Here is a 24552-nt window from a genome sequence, read left to right as displayed (position 1 = left end):
TTATCAGTCCAAGAGGGTAAACTGTGTCACAGAGTAAAATCATCTCCTCATAGCCCTCATGTTTACCAAGTAGTCTTGCCTGAGGTACTCATTCTAACAGCTCTTAAGTGTTTTCATGGGGAGAAGTTTAGTGGTCATTTGAGTGCTGAGCGTACTTTCTTGAGAGCTAGAAAAATGTGCTATTGGCCTTACATGTCCCATGATATTCAGAAATTCTGTGCTGAATGTGTATCCTGTCAGTCCTGTGCTTACACCACTCCTCATGAAAGGGCCCCGTTACAGTCAATTCATGCAGAACGACCATTTCAAAGAATTGCCGCTGACATCACTGAGCTACCTGTTACTTCACTTGGGAATAGGTATGTTTCAGTTGTGATGGACTATTTTACCCGTTTTGTCAATTTGTACCCTCTGAAGGATCAGCATGCAACAACTGTAGCACAGTGCATTTTTGAGGATTACATTAAGCAGCACGGGGTCCCTGAGATAATCCATATGGACCAAGGTAGACAGTTTGAGTCAGATTTGATTAAACATTTGTGCAGACAATTAGGCATTGAGAAAACCCACACCTCACCCTTCTACGCCCAGAGTGATGGTATGGTCGAAAGACTGAATCGAACATTGAAAGACCAACTCGCCAAGTACATTTGTGAAAGTGGGGGTGAATAGGATAAATATCTGCCTCAAGTGGAACTGGCATATAACTCCAGTATTCATTCTAGCACGGGGTTCTCTCCTTTCTTTCTTGCACATGGCAGAGAACCACAGCTACCTGCAGATATCATTCTGAACTATAGTCCTGCTGTCACTTCCTATACACCAGGCACCCCTGCAGGCTATGCTCATGATGTGACCATGCGTTTGTCTTATGCTTTCAAAGATGTTGCTGTGCGGTCCACAGAAGCTAAACTTAATCAGAAACGGCAGTATGACAAAAAGACATTTTTCCACCCGCATAAGCCAGGTGACATTGTATTTTTGGACGACCCAGCTCAAAAACAGAATAAACTGGCTCCTAAATGGAAAGGGCCGTACAAAATTCTGAGGCGAATGGACAAAGATAACAGCCCAGGGGTAACTTAGGAGATTACTGATCCAAGAAATCCACAGTCGAGAAGGTGGGTGGTTCATCACAATCGCCTAAAACCTTACAGGGGTCCTTGGAGGGAGTTGCCTGCAACTCCCAGTTCAGGTTCTAATCCTGTGTTTGGTAGTGCTGAGGCCCCTTCTTCAGTTCCCCTCACTGCATTGTCAGGTGCTTTACCCTTTCGACCCTCAAAACCACCGTATGTGCCCAACCAAACTATAAAACAGACTACTACCAATGCAAAGACTGAATGTTCAAATCCAACTGCTTTGTTGACTGAACCTGAAAGTGTGCCAAGTCCCAGTGTTCTGGCCTCTATGGCCCCAGAGAGGGCTATATTGCCTTCAGCAGACACACCTCAATTAACCCGTAGTGGCCGTGTAGTTAAAAAACCTGAAAAGTTTAAAGATTTTGTTTGTTAATGAGTTATGCACATATTGGTTGTCTGTGCATTGTATTTTTCACTGTATTTTCACTGTAATGGATAATCTATATAAGAGAAACGAGGACGTTTCCTTGTTAAGCAGGGAAGACTGTAACCTTATGTTGAATTGGTAACCTTATGTTTAATTCATTATTTTATTTTACATTTTGTCAATTCATGGGTTATATATATATATATATATATATATATATGTGAGTTTGTTTAGTAAGATTTTCGTGTATTTTCATATGTCTTATGCAAAGTTTTATATGTTTTGTTAGAACGATATTTGGTGCGCCTGCCCCTTTAAGGCAGGACGCGCTTAAAAAAAAAAAAAAAAAAAAAAAAAAACAAGCGAAAGTGAGAGTGTTATGTGTCCGGCTGTTCATGCTGTTATGCTGATGCTTCTGATTAAAAGAAGAAATGTGAATTATCAACGTGGTAACCCGTGTTTTATTTATGGATCCACGTTGAAGAGACTGGAGTAGGTGCAGACAAAAATTAAGGGTTACACTTTAAAAGATGCATATATAATATGTAGGCTTCTTACTTTTAATGTGTTTAAAAAGTAAACAGAATAGAAAGTAAGTTGTATGTAAAATTTAAGATTACACTTTTCTGTAAAATATTTTTTAAAGTTATGCTTTCAGATAAAAGTATGAATCGTTTTGATAATTTAAGGTAAAGGGAATTATTAGAATTCTTTGCATGAACCATTAATTTACATTTGTTTGTATTATATTTAAAAACGTTTAAAAAAGTGGGTTTTTGTTATATTTCATGTTATTTATCTAATGTTAATATTAGTGTGGTTTTACGTTTACCCTGGGGGTGTTTGTCTGTGGGGTTAACAGTGTTCTTCTCTGTCATGTTATTAAATGTTAAATTGCTGTAGACACCTTCCATTGTCCATCTGTGCTATCAGTACATTTTAAAATAACAAAATATTTATTAGATTATTAAGAATGGTATATTATTCAGTATCGGCATTTTCACAGTTCAATTTAACAAGTGTTTGTGTGTGCCTTTACATTGCAAAAGAGTGTTGAGGGATAAATAGTTGTGTTATTTTCTCTTTGCTGTAGGTAAGAGTGGTTGGCACTAAGTCAGTCACTCAGCACCATTTGTATCTACAATCTCAGCCAGTGTAAATGAAGACGTACCATGCACCTGGATATAAGCTACTTTTAGTCCCAGTTTTATCTATTTTACTTAATGAGAAATTTGTTCTTTTAAACTGTGATCATGATTAAAAGTGAAAACAAAAGTGAACAGACACTGAGAAGTGCATCCCCTCACAGGAATGCCTATAAATCAGACTTCCATTCCATCAAATGCTCATTTGATGGGAGTGCATCAATCAGCTCGACTTCACCCTTCTCCAACGGAGGCAGCGACACCCGAGGCAGACCGTCAGGCAACAAAGTGAGCAAAATAAAAAATATATTCTTGCATATGGATGGAAAACAGAATCAGGACAGTCCCAATATCAGCAAACCCATGTCACCCAAATTTCCACTGGATTCTACCCCTTACAGGTCCAGCCTAAGAAGTATTACCAGTCTAGATTCAGCCTCCTTTGAGGCCCGGAAAACAGAGGATGTTTCCATTGACAAGGCAGCACTGGCTGAGAAGTTCTCAATGACGAGGAAGCTGTTTGAGAGCGGCCTTAAAGAACAGTCTCCAACGGAGAGATCTAGCTCTCCTAAAGTTATCTTGCCTCAATTAGTGGAGAGACAAGAGAGGAGAGTTTCAGTTACTGGAGAGAGAAATGACAAACTTAAAGAGATCGAGAAACAGGCAAAAGAAAGTGAGTACAAGGAAAAAGGGAAAAGTGAAAGTGAGACACCATCACATAACTTCAGTATGTCAATGAATGCCGGGCCAATATCCAGACGTCTGGAGAGTTTTATGTTGGACAGTGATAGTGAATCGCTGTCAGTTGCTCCTTCCACGGAATCCCATAGTCCCTTTAGTCATTCCCAGTCACCCTCCGCTGCTAGCAGCCATTCGGATCCCCCTTCATCACCAGACAGCTGTAGTTCCCCTACCTCGTATTCGCTATGGGCTGATTCTCCTTCTGAAACTTGTTTGCCCAAGTTAAATGGTTCAGATTCACACAGTGCCCCTTTGAATGTAATCTGTATGGAGAAGACATTACATAATGCTAGTTCCACAGTTGAAGAACATATTAAGTCCTCAGAAGATACAGTCTCATCAGAACCCACTCTTCTATATACAAGCAAAACGATCCAAAACTTGTCTGTAAGGAGAATCACTAGTCATGCATCTGTAGCAGAAGATCCTGCATTTCAAGAGCAGCAAGATGAAGACAAGAACATTGAGAAAGTTCCTGGTTTGTCCACTGTCAGAGCTGAGGTGGTGGTTGTGAAAACCGAATCTTCTGAAAGCGAAGGCAATGAGGAGGAACATGTTGAGGATGATTTTTTTGAAGAGTGTAAAAAGGAGAACCAATCCCAAAATCACAATTCTGAGATGGTGTTGGCCAACAGCGAGGACCTCCAATTAACATTCCTTGGGAAGGAATCAAAACGGAGTATTAGGGAACATAAGGAGGGATGGAGGGCATATGAGGAATCTGTACAGACTGGAAACGAGGAAGACCATAGAAGGGAGGGAAGGTTTCTTGAGGAGAACATAATGGAGAAGGAAGACGAGGAGGAGGGGATAAAAGACAATGAGGAAGTAGAACTAAAGACAGACCAAACTGTAGAGGAGGCAGTACTGGAAACTGTTAGACAGCAGAAAGCTACCAATGTTAAAGATAAGGAACTGCAGGATGAACAGAGAGAAGGAGAGGATGAGGGAGTAGAGGAAGCTGTTGAAGAGGATGATGATGACCAAGAGATGGAAGATGTCTTAACAGGAAAAGAGGGGCAACATCAAGATGATCAGGGATCGATGGAGAAAAGATCTTTAATTTGTGGAATTGAGAATGTTGCCTTTGTGGATGACAAGGACAACGGGACCGATTTGGAATGTCAAGTGAAGGAGGAATTCCAGGAATTTGAAGAACTCCCAGGACTCTCTGACGAGGAAGATCTCACTCCAAAGAGAAAGATCAAGTTCTCTACAGCACCAATCAAGGTATTTCGCGCTCAATCTGATTTTATATTTAGAAGAAACTCTATATTTATATTTAGTACTTTAACTTATTTTTGATTCACCTTAAGTATTTATTTGTTGGTGCCTCTGAAATGGTTCAGAATGTTTTCTTTAGTGCCTGAAGGAATTAGCCTGCCAGCTGTTACCCAAATCTGTGTTCACACCTTTAGCAGATGCTCATGGCTCAATTCGGTCAGCAGCTTAGCTCTTACTTTCATGAAGCATGTTTACGGTGGTACTATTGCAGCTATTATTCACGTTTATATGACAAGATCCTACTTGCTTTAAGATATTTGTCACCTGTGTCCTGTATTTTGTTTAGCCCCAAAACACAAACGAACTTTACTTTTGGTAAAGGAAAATAGTATACTTGTCTGAGATTTGTTTCACTGCTTTATTGATCCTTGTGACTACATCAGGGTTCCTGGTATAGTGTAAAATACCATCTACCCAGAATATTTAAGATAACAGCTCTCAGCAAAGGTGCTGTCTGAGCTTGCATCACTTCAGGCATGTAATTTCCTATGTTTCATGTTCTGACAGGTTTTTTTTTTTTTTTTTACAGAGATATGTGTGATTTAGTTCCCGATCTTAGGGCTTTACACCTTGTCTCAGCTGATAATTTGAAACTTAATGTTATACAGATCAACAAGATTTTCTGAAATAGAAAATTTATGTTAAAGGGATCACAACATGTTTCCTTACTAAATCGGTCTATAGAAACTGACAGTTTGGTCAATTAGATTTTTTTCGGTATTATTTCATGAATTTCTGTTATTCATATAACAAGGAAAATGCATAATAGAACATAAATATTGAGAGATTAAAGGTTTGCAATAATTTTATAATTGTAGGCTATCTTTGCAATCTGTAAGTGGTAGGCTAATGAAGCCGATTCGGTGGGGGACATACCCTTACAAAAAAGTGCTATAGGAATCTTATATTATATAGGAATCAAAATATTATAGTAATCTTATAGGAATACTAGGCCTATAGTAATCTGGGACATACTACAGAAGTACGATAAGACTACTATAGAAATGCTATAGCAGCTTTAAAATATTATAGAGGTATTACAGAACATCGCAGAAGTATGTTATGTTCTGTAATACCTCTATAATATCCTAGAGCCGCTATAGTATTTCTATAGTAGTCTTATAGTACTTCCATAGTAATATTTTGTCCCAAAATACTATTTTCCTAAGGGTAATTAGGCCATGCATAACCAACACATAGACGTATATTTTCTGTCATTTGACGTCATTTAACGTCGGTCATCCTCATTAATGTATTTTAAATTGTTTTCATATTTACATATGACGGCCAGAAAAAATTAAGTTCTGTTAAGTTTTTGTTATGTTAAGTTTTTCAGTGCCATTGACTCCCATTATTTCTCTGCGTTTTCCTTCAGTTTTCAGTCCATAATGCCGTCACGTCATGGGGGCAACTGTTGCAATGGAGCGTTCTATTGAGTTTCGCCTCTTGGGCTTCTATACTCTTTGTCTGCGCTGAACGTGGAGACTTCCGCCACTTAATATGTTCGTTTGGAAACATGAAAATGTACCTATGTTCCGCAAACAAAATATTGCATTCGGTCATTCGGTACACACGTGCACCGAACCGAAAGTCCTGTACCGAAACGGTCCGGTACGAATACACATACCGTTACACCCCTAATAGATAGAGTTTTAATTTAAACTTGCCAAAACAATAACACCAAATTTTTCAAAAACAATTTCTAAAAGTACATTTGTATTTGTGCCTATAATGTTTATTTATTTATTGTTATTGTCAGCTAATAAAACCTATGCTTCAGGGACCATATTCATATAACATCTAAGGCTAAATGTAGCTCTTGACTGTTTGAGTTAGATGGTGATTAACACTAAACAGTAGAAAATCAGTTGAGTCTCCCATCTGTAAATGTCATTGACCATTAAAGTCTTGTGTTTCTTATAATAAATTGACATATTGATAACACTGAACCTTTTATAATGCTCTTAATTACATGACAAATGCATACTGTATGCATTATAGTGAGTGTGGTGGTGCTTATGGGGTATGGTCACTTATTCCTTATATGAACTGTTTCAAATGCAAGACATTGATTGCATGAGATTAAGTTTGTAAATGACAGCCTGTGCCCTTTTGTAGTGTGCACATATACTATTTATCATCGAACTGTAATAACTGTGACTAAATTCAGTATATATACATCAGCCATATGTTGCCACCCCTAAAAAATTCCTGCCCCCTTCTCGCCACCCCATCAATATTTTTCTAGATCCGCCCCTGTAAATATATATATATATATATATTATATTATTACTTTTGGACATACATTTTTGTGTACACAGACACACACACACATACATACATATATATATATATATATATATGTGTGTGTGTGTGTGTGTGTGTGTGTGTACACATTGTGCATTTATTAATTATTTAACATAAATATGCCCCAGGCAGTACACAAAACAAACTATAATTGATCATATTACATGTCTTTGGCTACATGAGACTAATGCTAGTCAGTACAGATTTTCGAATTTTAGTCATAGATCAAAGGAAAACACAACGCTTTGATCTGACTTCATCTGTCTGAGATCAGGCACTGGGTTGCATCAAACAGAAAGTGCTTTGTGCTGTCATTCATGTGTCTCACTTTGGGACCTCTAGAATGTGGAGTGTTTTAAAAGGATCCTGTTAAGCGAATGAAAGGTCTTCTCTGTGTGTCTGTGTGATTGGATATGAATGAATCTAATCATTGGTCTGTACTAATTCAATGCTGTGGAAGCTCAAGACTTTGCATATTAATCAGATTATTATAATTATTATATTATATAATATAGTAAACAATTGATCAAAGGAAATAAAGAAAGACATATTAAGTGTGTTACAGTAGATGGCAAATGTCCACCACTTCGGCCAAAACCAGTCACCACTAGAGGCTGTATGATTGTGTGTAAGGATGTTTCATTCCCTGTGGACCTTGCAGTTGTTCTCAGCACTCATAAAAGATCTCCAAAGTTTGGAAACCAGGTCATGTATTTTTTCAGAGCCTGGTAGATGGAAGACACCATGGATTTATAGTCTGGGTCAGAACACATAGCAAATCAGTAACATTTCAGATTACCATAGCTCAGTGTTTAATGTGTCAGTCTCCTCAACATCCCTTCCTTCTTGGTGTGTCCTCCTTGAACATGTAGAGTAGGTCAGTGTCAGTTTGTTTGCTGTGTATTTATAGAAGTGGGATGAGCGGGTGGTAATTAACATTTGTCTTACACTATGATGTATTTTCTATCTAAATCAGGAAGCTTGGATCTCCCTTTGTAAATATATGTTAGCGTTCCTACATTTTCAGGATGTGCCTGTTTCTGTATTTGTGGAGCCCTTGTGTTTACTCTTCCTGTTTCCCATATATAGGATCAGCAGGAAGTGAGTTGCCTCATATAGGTTGTGAATGAGGATTTCCTTTCAACAGATATTTGTGTTGGACATCTTTTGAACTTTGAGGAGACAATGGGCTTTGAAAATTAGCTCATAACTTTGTTTTTTTCTCTTCTTTTCTCTTGGGGGTTTATCACCTCAAAAAAATACATTCTGACATTTAGTTACCTTCATGGCATTCCAAACCTGTATGACTTAATTTTTCGATCATGGTATTTTTCTGTTATTTCAACTGTGGTATTCAGGTTTGATGCTGGACCTCAACGTTGTGACATCTGTTGTTTTTTCCTTATTGTAAGTCATAGTTCACTGACAGACTCTCTCAGTCCCAAGAAGAAATAGTCCTGTGTTCTTGCTAAAATGCCACAGCTTAAAGGAGTGAGAGAGGGAGGGGGAGATAGAAAGAGACACTGTGCTTGAGCATGTTTGTGAAGAAAAGGACATTGTACAGAGGTGCACGTTTACTCCATGACAACTAGAGTCGCTAGACAAAAGAAAGCAGGGAGCGAATGAATGAAAGGAAGCAAAACAAGGGATTGTAGTAGAGAAGGAAAGATTAAGGGAAAGTATGGGTAGAGGAAGCATAAGTAAAATGGTAAATAAAAAGACAAATGGAGAGGAACATTTTTCATCAGATTCAGGTTTGTTGAACTTTGAACATATTCATTTACCATTTTGACCAACCAATATAAAACTGCTTAAGGGACCTCTAAGTGCTTCATGTATATTGACTATGGACTTTGTCTGTGAAACTTCAAATACATAACCACTTTTTTTAATACTGAAAAATGAATTTGTTTAATGTTGTAGCATTATCTGTAGCATGTGTGGAATTAAGAATTGTATCGTCACTCTTTTTTTCTTGTGATTACAAAGATTGGGAACTGAAACTTTCAAGATTGAAAAAAGGATGCAAAAGCTCCATGAAAATATCATAAAATTAGTCCATATGTTGTGCTGTATTCCAAGTGTTCTTGCTTAATGAGTGGAACAGCGGTTTAATGGTGTTTATGCAATGAGAATGGAAAAACGATGTGCCTGTAGTACTTGTAACAATAGAATTTAGTTTATTACATTTCCTAAACCCAAACCAACAGCAGTCATTGTGACAATGGGATCAGCTCTGTTTGTTTGTCCAGGGTAGCAACAGTAACTAAGGGGGTGGGGCTTACCAATAGGTCAATTGTATCTCTTCAGAAGACTTGGAATACAGTGCGGAAGTCATATAGACAACCTGTATGTTTTGAAGCTTGAATGCTGAGTCATTATTCATCAGGATGAATCAAGTTGCCAAATACTGAGTCGGTATTAACATGTAAATGTAAGCAGTCACAGACAGGAAGACATGAATAAGTCTGAATGACTAATTTTTGTCTTATCAGAACATTATTTTACATCAGCATTAATTGTTAAATCAATAAATCAGAGATTCAACTATTCAAGGTGAAGGCCTTTGTGTTGGTTAGTTATTTAGTGTATTTCCTCTCCTGCAGGTGTACTTTACCTTCTCTGATGAAGATTATGATCGAAGGAATGATGATGTGGACCCTGTGTCTTCATCTGCTGAGTACGAGCTGGAAAAGAGGGTGGAAAAGATGGATGTTTTACCTATAGACATTCAAAAAGGTTTCTTTTAAACCTTTATCACAAAATCTGTTTCCCCTGGTTTCAAATTCCTGAGAAAGCCAATTAACTGTAGAAGATCTGTATTTGAGCCGCCTGTTTTGATGTGTAGGAAATGATGGCCTGGGAATCAGTATAATTGGTATGGGAGTTGGGGCAGATCAAGGACTGGAGAAGCTGGGGATATTTGTGAAAACTATCACTGAGGGAGGTGCAGCTCACCGGGATGGAGGGTAAAAACTTGTCTCTGACTTTGACTTAGACTTATGAAATCAATAAAACCTTCCCTGTGTGATAGCAAACAATGTGAGTAACAGATGCAACAGATACTGATTATTCTTTATAACGGTTTGTCTTAACAGAATTCGGGTAAATGATCAGATTGTGGAAGTAGACGGAATCAGTCTGGTTGGTGTCGCTCAACTATTTGCTGCTACCACATTAAAGAACACCAAAGGTCTGGTAAAGTGAGTATCAACACAAAAAGCTAAACATAAAGTAACCTGTGTGAATTTATAGTTAAAGTTCGCAAAAGTTGGGGCTTCAGGCCCCAGCAGGAACAAGTTGTGAGCTCGCTCCATTATGCCCTTGATCGAGGCAACTCACTCCATTTTGCTCTACAGGGATTTTCACTGTTGTATGTTTACTGAAAGTTATGAACAATGAACATGCATCACCTAATGATTCACCAGGGCAAATCTAATCTCATAGTCAGTATAATACCGGCAGCAGTCATAGTCCTAGAACTGCGTGAAGGAATTTTATGCCCTCCAATGCAGGTTTCTCATTGGCCGGGAGAAACCTGGTGTGGAAAGTGAAGTGGCCCGTCTGATCATCGAGACTCTACAAGATGAGACAAGCCCTGAAAACCAGGAGCCAAAAGATGAAGACCACCACCAACCCCAAAACCATCAGCTGCATGATGACAAAAAGATTTCTCAAATCCATGACCAATATTACGATCAACAGCAAATTGAACCACTGACTGATAAGAGTGTTGTGCAACAGGTGTTAACATATAAAGAACATATAAAGATAAGCTTAAATAATATTGAATAAATGAGTCACTAATTTTTGTTGGGCCCATATTATAACTGATACAGAAAGAGGGGGCTGAAAGGAAGCAGGGTGCGGAGGATACATCAAATGATTTGGCACAAGAAGTGGTTTCACAACTGTGCAGCCAAGGCATTGATCTACCGGAAGATATCGATCCTGCTGAGCTAGAACAAAAATTCAAAGAGGTATAATGTGAATTTACACATACTGTACTGTATTCATCATTGTGAAATGCTTTTTTCTCACTTGAATTTTCTGTTATAGCTGCAGATAAAACACAGTGTCAGAGTAACAGAACTCAATCAGTTGAGAGAGAAGGTAGGATGCTTCTAAAAATGCAAGTATAGTATCTTGTGTGCCTGCAGAGTTATTTAACTCTTTGTGTGTTTGCCATTTCAAAGCTACAAGTGAGTGAAGCTGAACGTAAGTCTTGGGAGACTCGAGGTGCAGCTCTTGAAAAGAGTGTGGAAGAGAGCAGGGAGCGCATTGGAAAGTTGGAAAAATGCTGGCTTGATGCTCAGGTCCTCTGTAAAACCATCAATCAGCGTTTGAATGAAGCCCAGAGTCAAAATGATTCCCTGCAGCTCAAATACAATAAGACCAGCACGCTTCTACAGGAGCATCAACAGAGGTGTGTTTGAGCATGTTATGTGTGTCATAGCAGTATATTTCTGGGAAGTTTGGTCAGGCTTTCTTGGAAATGTACTGATTTGTGATAGGTGAATTATTAGAAATCCTAATGCTCCAAAGAGAAATACATGACACAAGAAAAATGAGAAAAAAGATGAGAGATTTATTATCTATTTATTATTTGTTAACGGTGTGTCTGTTCTTGACTTTTAGAGAGACTGAAGGTGCAAGGAAAGAGGCAGAGCTGAAGAGAAAACTGGAGCAAAAGGAGAGCGAGTACAAGATCACCGTGAGGCAGTTGCAGCATAAGGTAAAACTACATCCTGTTCATGGTCATTTCTCATTTTGAAATGAGATTTCAAATATGAATATCTTTCTGGTCTTGTGAGTCAAGTCAAGTCAAGTCAAGTCACCTTTATTTATATAGCGCTTTAAACAAAATACATTGTGCCAAAGCAACTGAACAACATTCATTAGGAAAACTGTGTCAATAATGCAAAATGATGAAGTGACCCCAACTAAGCTAGCCAGAGGCGACAGCGGCAAGGAACCGAAACTCCATCATTGACAGAATGGAGAAAAAAACCTTGGGAGAAACCAGGCTCAGTTTTGACCAGACGAAACCATTAGTTCAATTCAAGGCTGCAGCAAAGTCAGATTGTGCAGAAGAATCATCTGTTTCCTGTGGTCTTGTCCTGGTGGTCCTCTGAGACAAGGTCTTTACAGGGGATCTGTATCTGGGCTCTAGTTGTCCTGGTCCCCGCTGTCTTTCAGGGCAGTAGAGGTCCTTTTTAGGTGCTGATCCACCATCTGGTCTGGATATGTACTGGATCCTGGTGACTGCAGTGACCCTCTGATCTGGATACAGACTGGATCTGGTGGCTACGGTGACCTCGGAATAAGAGAGAAACAGACAAATATTAGCGTAGATTCTTCTAATGATGTAGCAAGTACATAGGGTGTTATGGGAAGTGTTCACAGTTCCGCTTTACCTAATTAATGCAGCCTAACAATCCTTTAACGGATTTGGATATTAAAAGCATATTAGTATGTTATGTGTAAGCCAGGTTGAAGAACTCTTGCTGCTGCATTTTGGACTAGCTGTAATTTGTTTACTAAGCGTTAGCGTACTAAGCGTTTACTAACCTTGAGGTCATAAATGCATGGATTAACATTTCTGCATTTGACATTGAGAGCATAGGCCGTAATTTAGATATATCTTTGAGATGGAAAAATGCAGTTTTACAAATGCTAGAAACGTGGCTTTCTAAGGAAAGATTGCGATCAAATAGCACACCTAGGTTCCTAACTGATGACGAAAAATTGACAGAGCAACCATCAAGTCTTAGACACTGTTCTAGGTTATTACAAGCAGAGTTTTTAGGTCCTATAATTAACACCTCTGTTTTTTCAGAATTTAGCAGTAAGAAATTACTCGTCATCCAGTTTTTTATCGACTATGCATTCCATTAGTTTTTCAAATTGGTGTGTTTCACCGGGCCGCGAAGAAATATATAGCTGAGTATCATCAGCATAACAGTGAAAGCTAACACCATGTTTCCTGATGATATCTCCCAAGGGTAACGTATAAAGTGTGAAGAGTAGTGGCCCTAGTACTGAGCCTTGAGGTACTCCATACTGCACTTGTGATCGATATGATACATCTTCATTCACTGCTACGAACTGATGGCGGTCATATAAGTACGATTTAAACCATGCTAATGCACTTCCATTAATGCCAACAAAGTGTTCAAGTCTATGCAAAAGAATGTTGTGGTCAATTGTGTCAAACGCAGCACTAAGATCCAATAAAACTAATAGAGAGATACACCCACGATCAGATGATAAGAGCAGATCATTTGTAAGTCTAAGGAGAGCAGTCTCAGTACTATTATACGATCTAAATCCTGACTGGAAATCCTCACATATACCATTTTTCTCTAAGAAGGAATATAATTGTGAGGATACCACCTTTTCTAGTATCTTGGACTGAAAAGGAAGATTCGAGATTGGTCTATAATTAACTAGTTCTTTGGGGTCAAGTTGTGGTTTTTTGATGAGAGGCTTAATAACAACCAGTTTGAAGGTTTTGGGGACATATCCTAATGACAATGAGGAATTAATAATAGTCAGAAGTGTTTGTGTTTTGTGATGGTTTGTGCATAATGATTAAACTATTAAAAAGATAATTATTAATTGAACATATATAAGTTATCAATGCAAAATTATAGCAGAAAAATATAGAGCCTTTTCTACCTCATGCTTAACCTAGTATTGGTGCCAACGATGCCAAGGTTGTGGGTTCAAATCCCAGGTAAAGCAAGACCTGTAATCTGAAGAAAAAAAAGTTGCTTTGGATAAAAGCGTCTACCAAATAACATTTAGTTATCATAGAAACAAAGATAACAGGATAGAGTCTTGTGACGCTTTATGCATATAATACCTCTCTGCATTTCTCAGATAGCTTGTCTGGAGGGCCGAACAGGATCAGACCAGCCAGAAGAGTCTTGCAGCCCTATAGGAGAAAGTCAACCTAGCAGTCCAAACTCTAGTTCCTCTGAAAGAAATGGACTATCTACAGATGACCTTCAATCTGGTAGAGAACAGCTCGGCCAATCATTTATTCTGTAAAATTTGGTCAAATAAATAGGACTAGCTGTAATATCTTACTCTAGTTTATTGTAACACCTATATTAATCATTATTTTGTTCAGAAAATACATAAACAGCCTAATCTGTTAAAGTAGTTCCTTCTGGTTTTGAGATGTTGGTGTGTGTCTGTCTGTCCTCAGATGCAGACTGGGGAGATGTTCCTCAGACGGCTCGCCTGGACTGCAGTGTCTACAGAGCCAAAGCTAAACTAGCACAGGGATCTCAGCGCAAACGGCCTTCCCGAAATAAACTCAGAGAGTCACCGAGAGGCTCACAGACACCAAGCCAATCACAGGTGCGCTGAACCACAAACATTTAAATACCTCACAGAGTTTCATTGCAGGTCATTGTCAGTCTAAACTTAGGCGTACATGAAGAATCTCTGCGTCTTTCTTGCCATTTAGTCTCACTCAGAAAGTCTCACACTTTCTTGAAATGCTGATGCATCAGACTTTTTGTTTTTTGTTTTTTTGGCTTGGTTTGTCATTTAAAAAAAAAAATAGTTTTTTTTAAGGGGGGCGGGGGGATTTTTCAGTTTGATTACAAGGAGCTTTCTAAAAGGAGAATGTAGAGAATTGAATGCATTTTAATGCATACATTTTTCAATTATCAATTATGTACCACACATAATTATGGTAACAGGTTTGGCATTTTTAGATTGTCCCCTACTGTTAAACATAACGCATAATATTTATGAAAAAAGTTTATTATTTTACAGAAGGAAAATATGAACAGGCCCAAACAAACTTTTGTTTCCATCAAAATGTGCAAATTTTCTACTAATGAAAGTAGAAATTATAAAAGGGTGTAGGGGGGAGCCATAAAGGCATCAATGTGAATGAATATAGGGGTGTAACGATCCACTCATTTTATTGATGCATCGATTACAAACCCTGACGATGCAATGCATCGATCTCGAAACATGATTTTTGAACCGTGAATCGCCGATCTCAGACAGTAACCGATTTAAAATGCTAAGAATCAAATTAATCGTGATTTCTATTGTGATTCACTGCTTTCAAAATATATACACATTAAATTACTACAAGCACAAATTAATGGAGACCCTGAACAGTGTTTGTGCCTCGCTTTGAGCATTTAAATAACAGTGTCTTTTTACACTAAGTGCAAATAGCCCGCTTTGTTGGCTGAAGCTATATACACTAACTCCCACCAATGTGTGATTCGGCTAGTCAACACTACAAAAGACAAACATCTTTGTCGTTAGCTCCGGTGGCACAGATGGTAAAACGTGATGTGTTCATTTTTACACAATCGACCTGGGTTTGAATCCACCTTTTGGCAAACTTTTTTCTCCCTTTTCAAGTTTCAAATCACATAAGAAAAGCATTTATTTTCAATGAAAATGAAGAATATAATCAAAAAGTTTAAAATAAAGTACCAGGTAGGGTAAGGGTAGGTGTAGGGAGGGCTTTATTGTCCCAATAAGGTGGCATCCATTTATTAATTTGAATTCAAATTTACACTCAATAAGTTAATATTGCACACTTTTTTACATTGTACTGCAATACTGAGGTGCCGATAATTGCCACTATTTGCAATAAGTAGTACAATTTTAACATGGTGTACATAGCATATCACAAAAAAAATGCTATTGCTATTTACACAAATAGCCATTGCCTTTAAATAATCCTGTGAATGCATTTAAAGAATGCAGAATCGAATCGTTATAATCGAATCGAATCTACAGTCGTGGCCAAAAGTTTTGAGAATGACATAAATATTGGAAATTGGAAAAGTTGCTGCTTAAGTTTTATAATAGCAATTTGCATATACTCCAGAATGTTATGAAGAGTGATCAGATGAATTGCATAGTCCTTCTTTGCCATGAAAATTAACTTAATCCCAAAAAAACCTTTCCACAGCATTTCATTGCTGTCATTAAAGGACCTGCTGAGATCATTTCAGTAATCGTCTTGTTAACTCAGGTGAGAATGTTGACGAGCACAAGGCTGGAGATCATTATGTCAGGCTGATTAGGTTAGAATGGCAGACTTGACATGTTAAAAGGAGGGTGATGCTTGAAATCATTTTTCTTCCATTGTTAACCATGGTGACCTGCAAAGAAACGCGTGCAGCCATCATTGCGTTGCATAAAAATGGCTTCACAGGCAAGGATATTGTGGCTACTAAGATTGCACCTAAATCAACAATTTATAGGATCATCAAGAACTTCAAGGAAAGAGGTTCAATTCTTGTAAAGAAGGCTTCAGGGCATCCAAGAAAGTCCAGCAAGCGCCAGGATCGTCTCCTAAAGAGGATTCCGCTGCGGGATCGGAGTGCCACCAGTGCAGAGCTTGCTCAGGAATGGCAGCAGGCAGGTGTGAGCGCATCTGCACGCACAGTGAGGCCAAGACTTTTGGAAGATGGCCTGGTGTCAAGAAGGGCAGCAAAGAAGCCACTTCTCTCCAAAAAAAAATAGGGACAGATTGATCTTCTGAAGAAAGTATTGTGAATGGACTGCTGAGGACTGGGGCAAAGTCATATTCTCCGATGAAGCCCCTTTCCGATTGTTTGGGGCATCTGGAAAAAGGCTTGTCCGGAGAAGAAAAGGTGAGCGCTACCATCAGTCCTGTGTCATGCCAACAGTAAAGCATCCTGACACCATTCATGTGTGGGGTTGCTTCTCATCCAAGGGAGTGGGCTCACTCACAATTCTGCCCAAAAACACAGCTATGAATAAAGAATGGTACCAAAACACCCTCCAACAGCAACTTCTTCCAACAATCCAACAACAGTTTGGTGAAGAACAATGCATTTTCCAGCATGATGGAGCACCGCGCCATAAGGCAAAAGCGATAACTAAGTGACTCGGGGACCAGAATGTTGAAATTTTGGGTCCATGGCCTGGAAACTCCCCAGATCTTAATCCCATTGATAACTTGTGGTCAATCCTCAAGAGGCGGGTGGACAAACAAAAACCCACTAATTCTGATAAACTCCAAGAAGTGATAATGAAAGAATGGGTTGCTATCAGTCAGGATTTGGCCCAGAAGTTGATTGAGAGCATGCCCAGTCAAATTGCAGAGGTCCTGAAAAAGAAGGGCCAACACTGCAAATACTGACTCTTGGCATAAATGTCATGTAATTGTCGATAAAAGCCTTTGAAACGTATGAAGTGCTTGTAATTATATTTCAGTACATCACAGAAACAACTGAAACAAAGATCTAAAAGCAGTTTAGCAGCAAACTTTTTGAAAACTAATATTTATGTAATTCTCAAAATTTTTGGCCACGACTGTAATTTAATTGTAAATCGAATACAATTGACCACAAAAATTGTAAACAAAAATTTTATTTTGGATGCGATTAATTGTCTTACAGCACTTATATATGAATCATTTAGTTATGTGTGTTGAGAAAAGCCTATATTATCATTTTAAAAATTGTAGCAAATATTATATTTATTTTTCACTCTGCTGATCTTGTGGGTATTTTGTGATGTGACTTCACTGGGTGTACGATTGAATGTGCTACACTTATGTAAGGTTCTGTAAGTGACATTAGCTATTCTGTAAATTCCAGGGTGATCACTGTATTCACACACAGCATTTGTTTAATATATTGACCCCAATCCTGTATGTTTTGCCGAACAATTTGGTTTGAAGAAATTTTATCTTATTTTAAAGGAATCTATGTGCATACAAGACAACACACAGGAAAGAGCAAACAGTGAAAGAAGGCGTTCTTACCTCGAGAGCCTACCCGTACCTGTTCCATCTATAGAGTTTGGTGACAACCATACACATGAACCAAGAAGTGAAGGCAGAGATGATGTATTTAATCAGAGCCAAACACCCCAAGGAAGCAGCAGCACACATGCCAGCCTGTCTCCACCTAAAGACTCCTCCACTCTTCAGTCCCCATCCTCCTCACAGTCCTCCTCTAGTATGTTCCTAAACCTGAGAAACAGGAGGAGCAAAGGCAAGGAGCGCAGCAAGAGCAGAGCAAGCAGAGGTACAACTGACTTCTTGAAGTACTTTTTATTTATACAGTATCTCCTTCCACTGGTTTTCCTGCTCAGGCTCATCAGTATCAGTCAAAGGACTATGAGGAAATTTACACTATTTTGAATTGCTCCTTTGTTCTACAGATGAAGAGAGTGATGGTTCACCAACGCGAAAGACCAAAAGACGATTCCCGGATTTCAGGTATAGCCTGGCTAGCAACTACCTCTTGTGTGCCAAAATCAGAGACATTACAATGAGAGGAGATGGAACACCTATAGGAAAAAAATGAATGGGACAAATCATAAAACTGCAAGTCCCACTTTTCAGTAAAAGAGCTAGTTCTCCCAGTGATACAATTCAGAATTTAAAATGTATGGAATAATTGATGATGGGCTGTCGATTTGTTAGAATATAATGCACACACAAGGTGATGATGCAGAGTGGCCATTACACTTCTGGTGTGCATTATTTTCTGATAATTCAATGGAGTGGAGTCAATTATTCCACTTATACTACGGTTACCACACCTCAAGACATTGTCTGATGTTGTATTTCAAGACACTTGTTAGGTTTTTATCCTTAAAACATTCTTCTGTGTAGGATTTTACGAATATTTCTTTCCACGCTTCCGTTGCTAATTCCAAAACATCATTTTAGACCTAGTAACGGAGGCTTAAGCCATTGATAGTAATGCAATTAGAGAGTTATTACAGAGAAAGAGAGAGATTAAGTGTGAGTGAATTACCTGAATCTGCGCGTCTCTCAACAGTGTTCTGCAGCAGCATCTCTACTAATAGCAAAACTGTAAGTTTATCTTCTTCAAGAACAGCGCCGTTATTTCCAAGCTTGTGAGAAATGTCACATAGTTTTTAAATTGCTAAACTATTTTACTGATTAAAATCATTAGAGTAGCATTGACAACACGTTGCTGTGTGAGTGTGTGTCTGTACTGTATGTGCGTGTGTAAAGAAGAGAGAGTGGAAGAAAGAAAAAAGTACTTTCCATTCATAATTTAACACATTTTGTGGCAGAAATATGGAAATGATATTTTTATTTTGTTGTTTATTTTCTTGTCAGTGTCATTGTGGGCTCAGGTTCTTTTGCTGTTGTAAGTTGTAAAGGACCTTTGAAATAACTGAAATCATTTGGTGAAGTGATATGGACATGTAGTGAGGTCAAGACCTGCCTGGAACTACTTTAGCCGTGCATTTACCTGAAAATAATTGCACACCTTAGAATGTTCATCAGATTCAAGCATTCAGCAGCCCAGTAGTAAAATAACATTTTATCTTGACAGACAGAAAACTATTCTTCCTCAATCAAGTAGTCAAGGCCCAAAATAATTTTTTTACCGTTGTTCCTCTTTCTTCTGTGTTGTCATTTAGTGGTATCCGCAGATCTGGAGGCAAAGGCAAAAAACAGGAGAGCATCACACTCAGAGGATCTGTAGGGAGCAGGTGTGAATATTAAATTTCCTAATATCAACCTGAAGTTAATTAGTTTAAAATCACTTTAAATCTGTTGGTCTTCTCTTATATAGATCAGTTTATCCCCATTACTCAATTAGCTTTATTAGCAAGGGTTCTTTGTTGTCCAAACTCAGGGGATCGGGAGAGTTACTGGATGAGTACAGCGGCAATGTTTCCCCCTCTGACTCCATCTCTTTCATCCCTTCCTGTATGCCATTTACCTGGTTTGGGGACAGAGAGAGGGAAAGAGAGAGAGAGCGAGAAAAAGGCCGTTCTGCATCCAGTAGCAGTCTGCCCCGCATTCCTTCAGATGGATACATAGAGGATCGTGCAAACAAGGTGAGTAGGGTCCAGGTGCTTTTTATTTATCTATTGTCTGTTTGTTTTTTTCTTTGTATTATTACTTGACATGTTGTGTTGTCAGCAATTTAAAGCATTCATTTTGTATCAGTTCTTTGGGGATGAGCCATTTAAAATGAATTCAGTTTGAACTTTGCAAGGCTGCAGTTGGTTGCATTGTTGGATGTCATTTAATAATTAAGCAATCTCATCTTGTTCAGACTTTGATTCTTACCGGAAGTGAAATTTTATAATTTCTAAAAGTCTGAAACCATACTGATTATCTGGCATTCAAAATGTATGTTTAAGCTGGCAATAAACAAAGTTTTAGAAATTTGCTATATAAAAGCTATATGATGTAAAAAATTATATATATTTTTAAGATTCTAGACTATTAGGTCACTACAACCCCTTCATATAAAAGGTCAGATGTTCTTGCTTTGATTGGAACATTCTTGAATTGTGCTGGATAACATGATCATCACATTGGACCCTACTTTATGTAATTTTGCTTATGCGCAATGTGTTTTTATGAAATCTTATTTAAAGCAGACCAACCTCTCCTGGCAGTCTCTTCTCTCTCATTCCTTAGATTTGGTACAGTATTCAGTTGCATCTCCAGCTTATGTATCTTTTGTGTGAGGACAGTAGTTAGCTACTAACCCTAGTTTTTTGGCGTAGTTTTGTTTAAAGATGAAATGCTCCATGCATTCTTTCACAATAAACCCTTTTGCCCACATTTATAACACTCAATCCTGTTTCGTAATGGAGCATTGGTGTGTGCTAATTTAGTTACTAGAAGTAGTTTGTGTCTAAGAACGCACACTAGTTAGTGATCGTTCTTGATGGCTTTAACACTTTAATAGCTTGATTTAATTCAGGTTTAGATATTCATTAATTTCACTAACACGTGATACAGTAGGAATGCATGATCATTGTATTGTGTGATAGTGCTCCATTGCCAGCTCTTATAAGTAATACAAAGTAGTTTAGGGTCATTTAGAAATTGAGTCAATTATATGACATTCTTTTCTTTCGTAAAAAAAAAAAAAAAACATGTTTTTAATTAAAACATATTATGTATTAATTAAATCATTAATATATATTTGTAAAAAAAAAAAAAAAGCTTTATTTTAAAAACTTTTTTAAATGATTGTGTACATTCGCATGTATTTAAAGAATAAGGAAAATATTTGTTTTACTTTTTACTTTGTTACAATGTTAATATCATTAAATGTACATAATGTATTTCTATGTTTTCATTATTTTGAATGGTCTTGTAATGATCTAGTGGCCCTTAAGCCATTAGCATTATCTGCTTTAAAAGTGCATGCTACATAGCATTCCAAGCATTCTCCTTTAAAACTGTATCTGTTTCAACTGTTTGTGAGTAATTGTTTATGTGTCTGTTGGTGGTTGTTTATGTGTTTATGTCCCTGTGTCCTACTGCTTATTACAGAGCTTGTCTGTTACGGATGATTCGATCGCAGGTAGCCCTCGCTCTGTGTTGGCAGGGTTACTCAAAGAGCCCCGTCTCCTCGGGCGTTCGCACACACATACCTTCTCCTCCTGTGAGGTGAGAGGCCGTCGGGTCACCACTGCATGGGCTTTTCCTGTGGTTAATGGTTAGCATTTATCATATGTATATATTTGATCAGCCCTGAATGTGAACTTTTGGTTTGTGAGGTGTTTTGAAGAGGAGAGCAAGCATGTGTGTGTCATGAGGGAGGAATGGAAAGAATGAGATCATACTAGCAGCTTTGAGAAAGCAGTGATAGTTCAGCATGCATGTCATTCTGTAACATTTCAGCAAGTCATTTTCAAACCAAACAGCTTTCTGCTGGTCAGTGCCAACTTGAGCACTAGCGAAGTCTGTGTGTTCTTTTTTGCCCTCATGTGAAACTCGCAGTCGCATGGATTTCTATTGAAATGACAGGATTTCACCTGTGAAATTTCATTAGGCACAAGTAAATGGGACTTTTAGGCTCTTCCATCTGTGCATAGTGAGTCACAGGAGAGCAGGTTTCTCCCCTCTTAAAACATCCACACTGTTAATTCTTTGCCTCCTGCCTATGGTTAGGATCTTTCCGCAGTGAATTCTGTTATTTGTATGGAATAAATGGGTGTGGTTGTGAGTGAGGCAGCTCTCCAGTGTCATTTTTATGTGCACGGTGTGTAGAATTTCCCAAATGATTGCAACAGCCTTCCTGCACCCTGTCGGTAAGATGTTGCCACAGGAAACATCATTTCACAAGTTGTTTTTGGATGTGTAAGTGGCTCAATATTAAATGAATAGTTTGTAATAAAAAAAAAAAAAAAAATCAATCCTAACAAACCTGTATGACTTACATTCTTCAAGGAACACAAGGAAGTGTCCTCTGCTCTTTTGGAAGCATTTTATGAGATGTTCAAATCCAAAATGGTAAAAAAAGCACCATAAAAGTAGTTTATGACTCACACAGTATATCACAAGCCTCCTGAAGCCATACAATACTGTAGTTTTATGTGTGAGACAACATTCTCACCCCACAGAAACAGTTGCTGGTAAAGACCCAGTTTTATCACCTCTTTCATTTTTTAAAAATAATCTATATATGAAATTAAATAAATGTGCAAAGTACGGTAAATCTCAACAAAACTATTTTTGTTTTGTCAGTGTTTTGCCTTAACAAAATCCTTAAAAAGGCAAAAATATGAAAAGTTAAAAGAATAAATGAAAATAAAAGTTATTGACAAATTGATTGTTCCTCTATTATAAGTCACTCTGGTGAAAAGAGTGCTAAATGCATGTTAATGTGTTGAACACTAAATAAGATTCTTTTACATTTATAACCGAATGGTGCTTTTTTGTTCTAGAGCTTAGCAGCCCCTGGTCACTATATTTTATTGAAAAGAGCTACAACAAAATGTTTTAGAACATCTCCTTTCATGTTTTAGTCTTGCCTCCTTTCTTGATGTCTTCCTCTGTTTCTGACCTGATTTCATAAGTGTGCTCCAGATTTTGTGTGAAATATGCTAGACATAAGTGGGTTAGCATTCTTTGCATGGGAGGGTGGTGTATTGCAGTCTTCCACACCTTACGACTCTTCTCATGTTCCAGTTCTGACATAACTACATTATAAAATGTTCTTGTTTTCAGACCCTTGATGATTGCCTTCTTCCAATGGCAAAGCAGTACATGTGGCAGAACCGCCCACTTTCCGAGTGGACCAATCAGCAGATCTGCCACTGGTTGATGGGCATGAATATGGAACAGTATATAACAGAGTTCACAGCTAAAGGTGTGGATGGCCAACATCTCTTGTGCATGGACAGCAATAAACTTAAGGTCGGTCTGTGTGTGTGTTTTTTATTTAATTGTTATTAATTTTGGGTTGTAGTATTGATTTAAATAATGTTGCACTGAAAATGTGTTGTCTTCCAGGAGCTTGGCGTTTCTAGTCAAAGAGATCGCTCCACTATTAAGAGGAAATTAAAAGAGATGAAGGCGGCTCAGGAAAAATTTGAAAAGCAGCAAGTAAAAAAAAAACGGGGGAGAGAGAAAGAGGCCAAGATTAAAAGCGACCAACCAACAAACTACGAGTCAGCCTGCTGAGGTAGAAACAATGTCAAGGGCTGCAAATGTGCACGCTCACCGTCCCAAGTAACGATCATTTGTGCTGATAGAAATGGAGTAGACTATCTCACAAACACACAGATGATTTGTAGACTGCTGTAACGATCATTTGTGCTGATAGAAATGGAGTAGACTATCTCACACACACACAGATGATTTATAGACTGCTGAGAAAGTAACAACATGGGTGAACACATCAAAATACCAGAGTGTTTCTGCCAGCAAAGCCTGACAGACACATATTACTTTGATAAGCTTGTTATTAGTATCTCTTTTTGATAACCCAGGAGTTAAAGAATTTATTCCCGTCCATTACACTGACATTGAATATGCATAATGTCACTTTGAGAAAATAGTAACTTAATCTAATTATCCAGAAAGGATATTCTATTGCCTTTAACTGATTTGCTTGAAGGCTATGAGTGTTCAGTGTTATAAGATGCTACACATGGTACTAAAAACGATTTTACAGCTGTCCACCAGAGGGCACCGATGCGAAATATCCAGCAGTCGGTAAAGATACTGAGATTAATTTCGTTCTTTAGTCTTAAACACACTCTGCACTTCAGCCAAAAGTCAATCCACGTGTGAATGTCGCATGTGATGCACACACATTCCCAGGGTTAATAGAGCACATCAGGTAAGCTCCGGCTCCCTCTCCCTAGTGTGCATTTTTAAGTGAGCACTTCACCACCCTAGACTTCTTTTCTTTTTTTTGGAAAGAATCATTCTTTTTTTTAAGTCTACTGTAAATAACATAGTAATGTACATTTTACTGCAGAGAGGAGAGTAATTCATTGTCTTCTATGTGACAAATGATGATGATTTTACATATGTATTAATAAATATTTTACAATTATATAATTGTCTTTATTTCTGTTTAATTGTGGGACATTTGTTTGTATTGCATCACTGTCAGTTTAGTGATCTACATACATTTTATATGATTTCATATTGACGTGTGAAAATGCTTTATTAACTTAATAGCCTTATTATTATTATAAGATACTTTATTTTTTTGCAGATTGGTGTACTATTGATGTAGGATCCCAGTAAGCTTTCAGTTTAAGCATTTCCTGGTTTTCAACCTAAAAACAT

The 24552-nt window shown here is 38.0% G+C and overlaps 1 protein-coding gene across 1 annotated transcript in view; it reads left to right on the top strand.

Annotated features, from left to right (window-relative positions):
• LOC132142506 (neurabin-1-like) overlaps positions 1-23552 on the top strand; it is a 29271-nt gene extending 5719 nt beyond the window's left edge. Inside the window, exons 2-19 of the mRNA XM_059552423.1 lie at positions 2600-4622; positions 9590-9722; positions 9832-9952; positions 10082-10186; positions 10499-10727; positions 10823-10963; positions 11043-11096; positions 11180-11409; positions 11622-11718; positions 13869-14004; positions 14200-14354; positions 17710-18037; positions 18174-18231; positions 19416-19487; positions 19634-19838; positions 21298-21414; positions 22978-23166; positions 23263-23552. Coding sequence (XP_059408406.1) covers positions 2760-4622; positions 9590-9722; positions 9832-9952; positions 10082-10186; positions 10499-10727; positions 10823-10963; positions 11043-11096; positions 11180-11409; positions 11622-11718; positions 13869-14004; positions 14200-14354; positions 17710-18037; positions 18174-18231; positions 19416-19487; positions 19634-19838; positions 21298-21414; positions 22978-23166; positions 23263-23433 — 4404 coding nt within the window. The 5' untranslated portion in view covers positions 2600-2759 and the 3' untranslated portion in view covers positions 23434-23552. The remainder of the gene's footprint in view (positions 1-2599; positions 4623-9589; positions 9723-9831; positions 9953-10081; positions 10187-10498; positions 10728-10822; positions 10964-11042; positions 11097-11179; positions 11410-11621; positions 11719-13868; positions 14005-14199; positions 14355-17709; positions 18038-18173; positions 18232-19415; positions 19488-19633; positions 19839-21297; positions 21415-22977; positions 23167-23262) is intronic.
• Positions 23553-24552: the final 1000 nt, after the last annotated feature.

The sequence above is a fragment of the Carassius carassius genome, chromosome 6 (genome assembly GCF_963082965.1).
Source record: "Carassius carassius chromosome 6, fCarCar2.1, whole genome shotgun sequence".
Taxonomy (NCBI): domain Eukaryota; kingdom Metazoa; phylum Chordata; class Actinopteri; order Cypriniformes; family Cyprinidae; genus Carassius; species Carassius carassius.
Note: the sequence above shows the minus strand (reverse complement) of the source record. Positions and strands in the feature narration are given on the sequence as shown.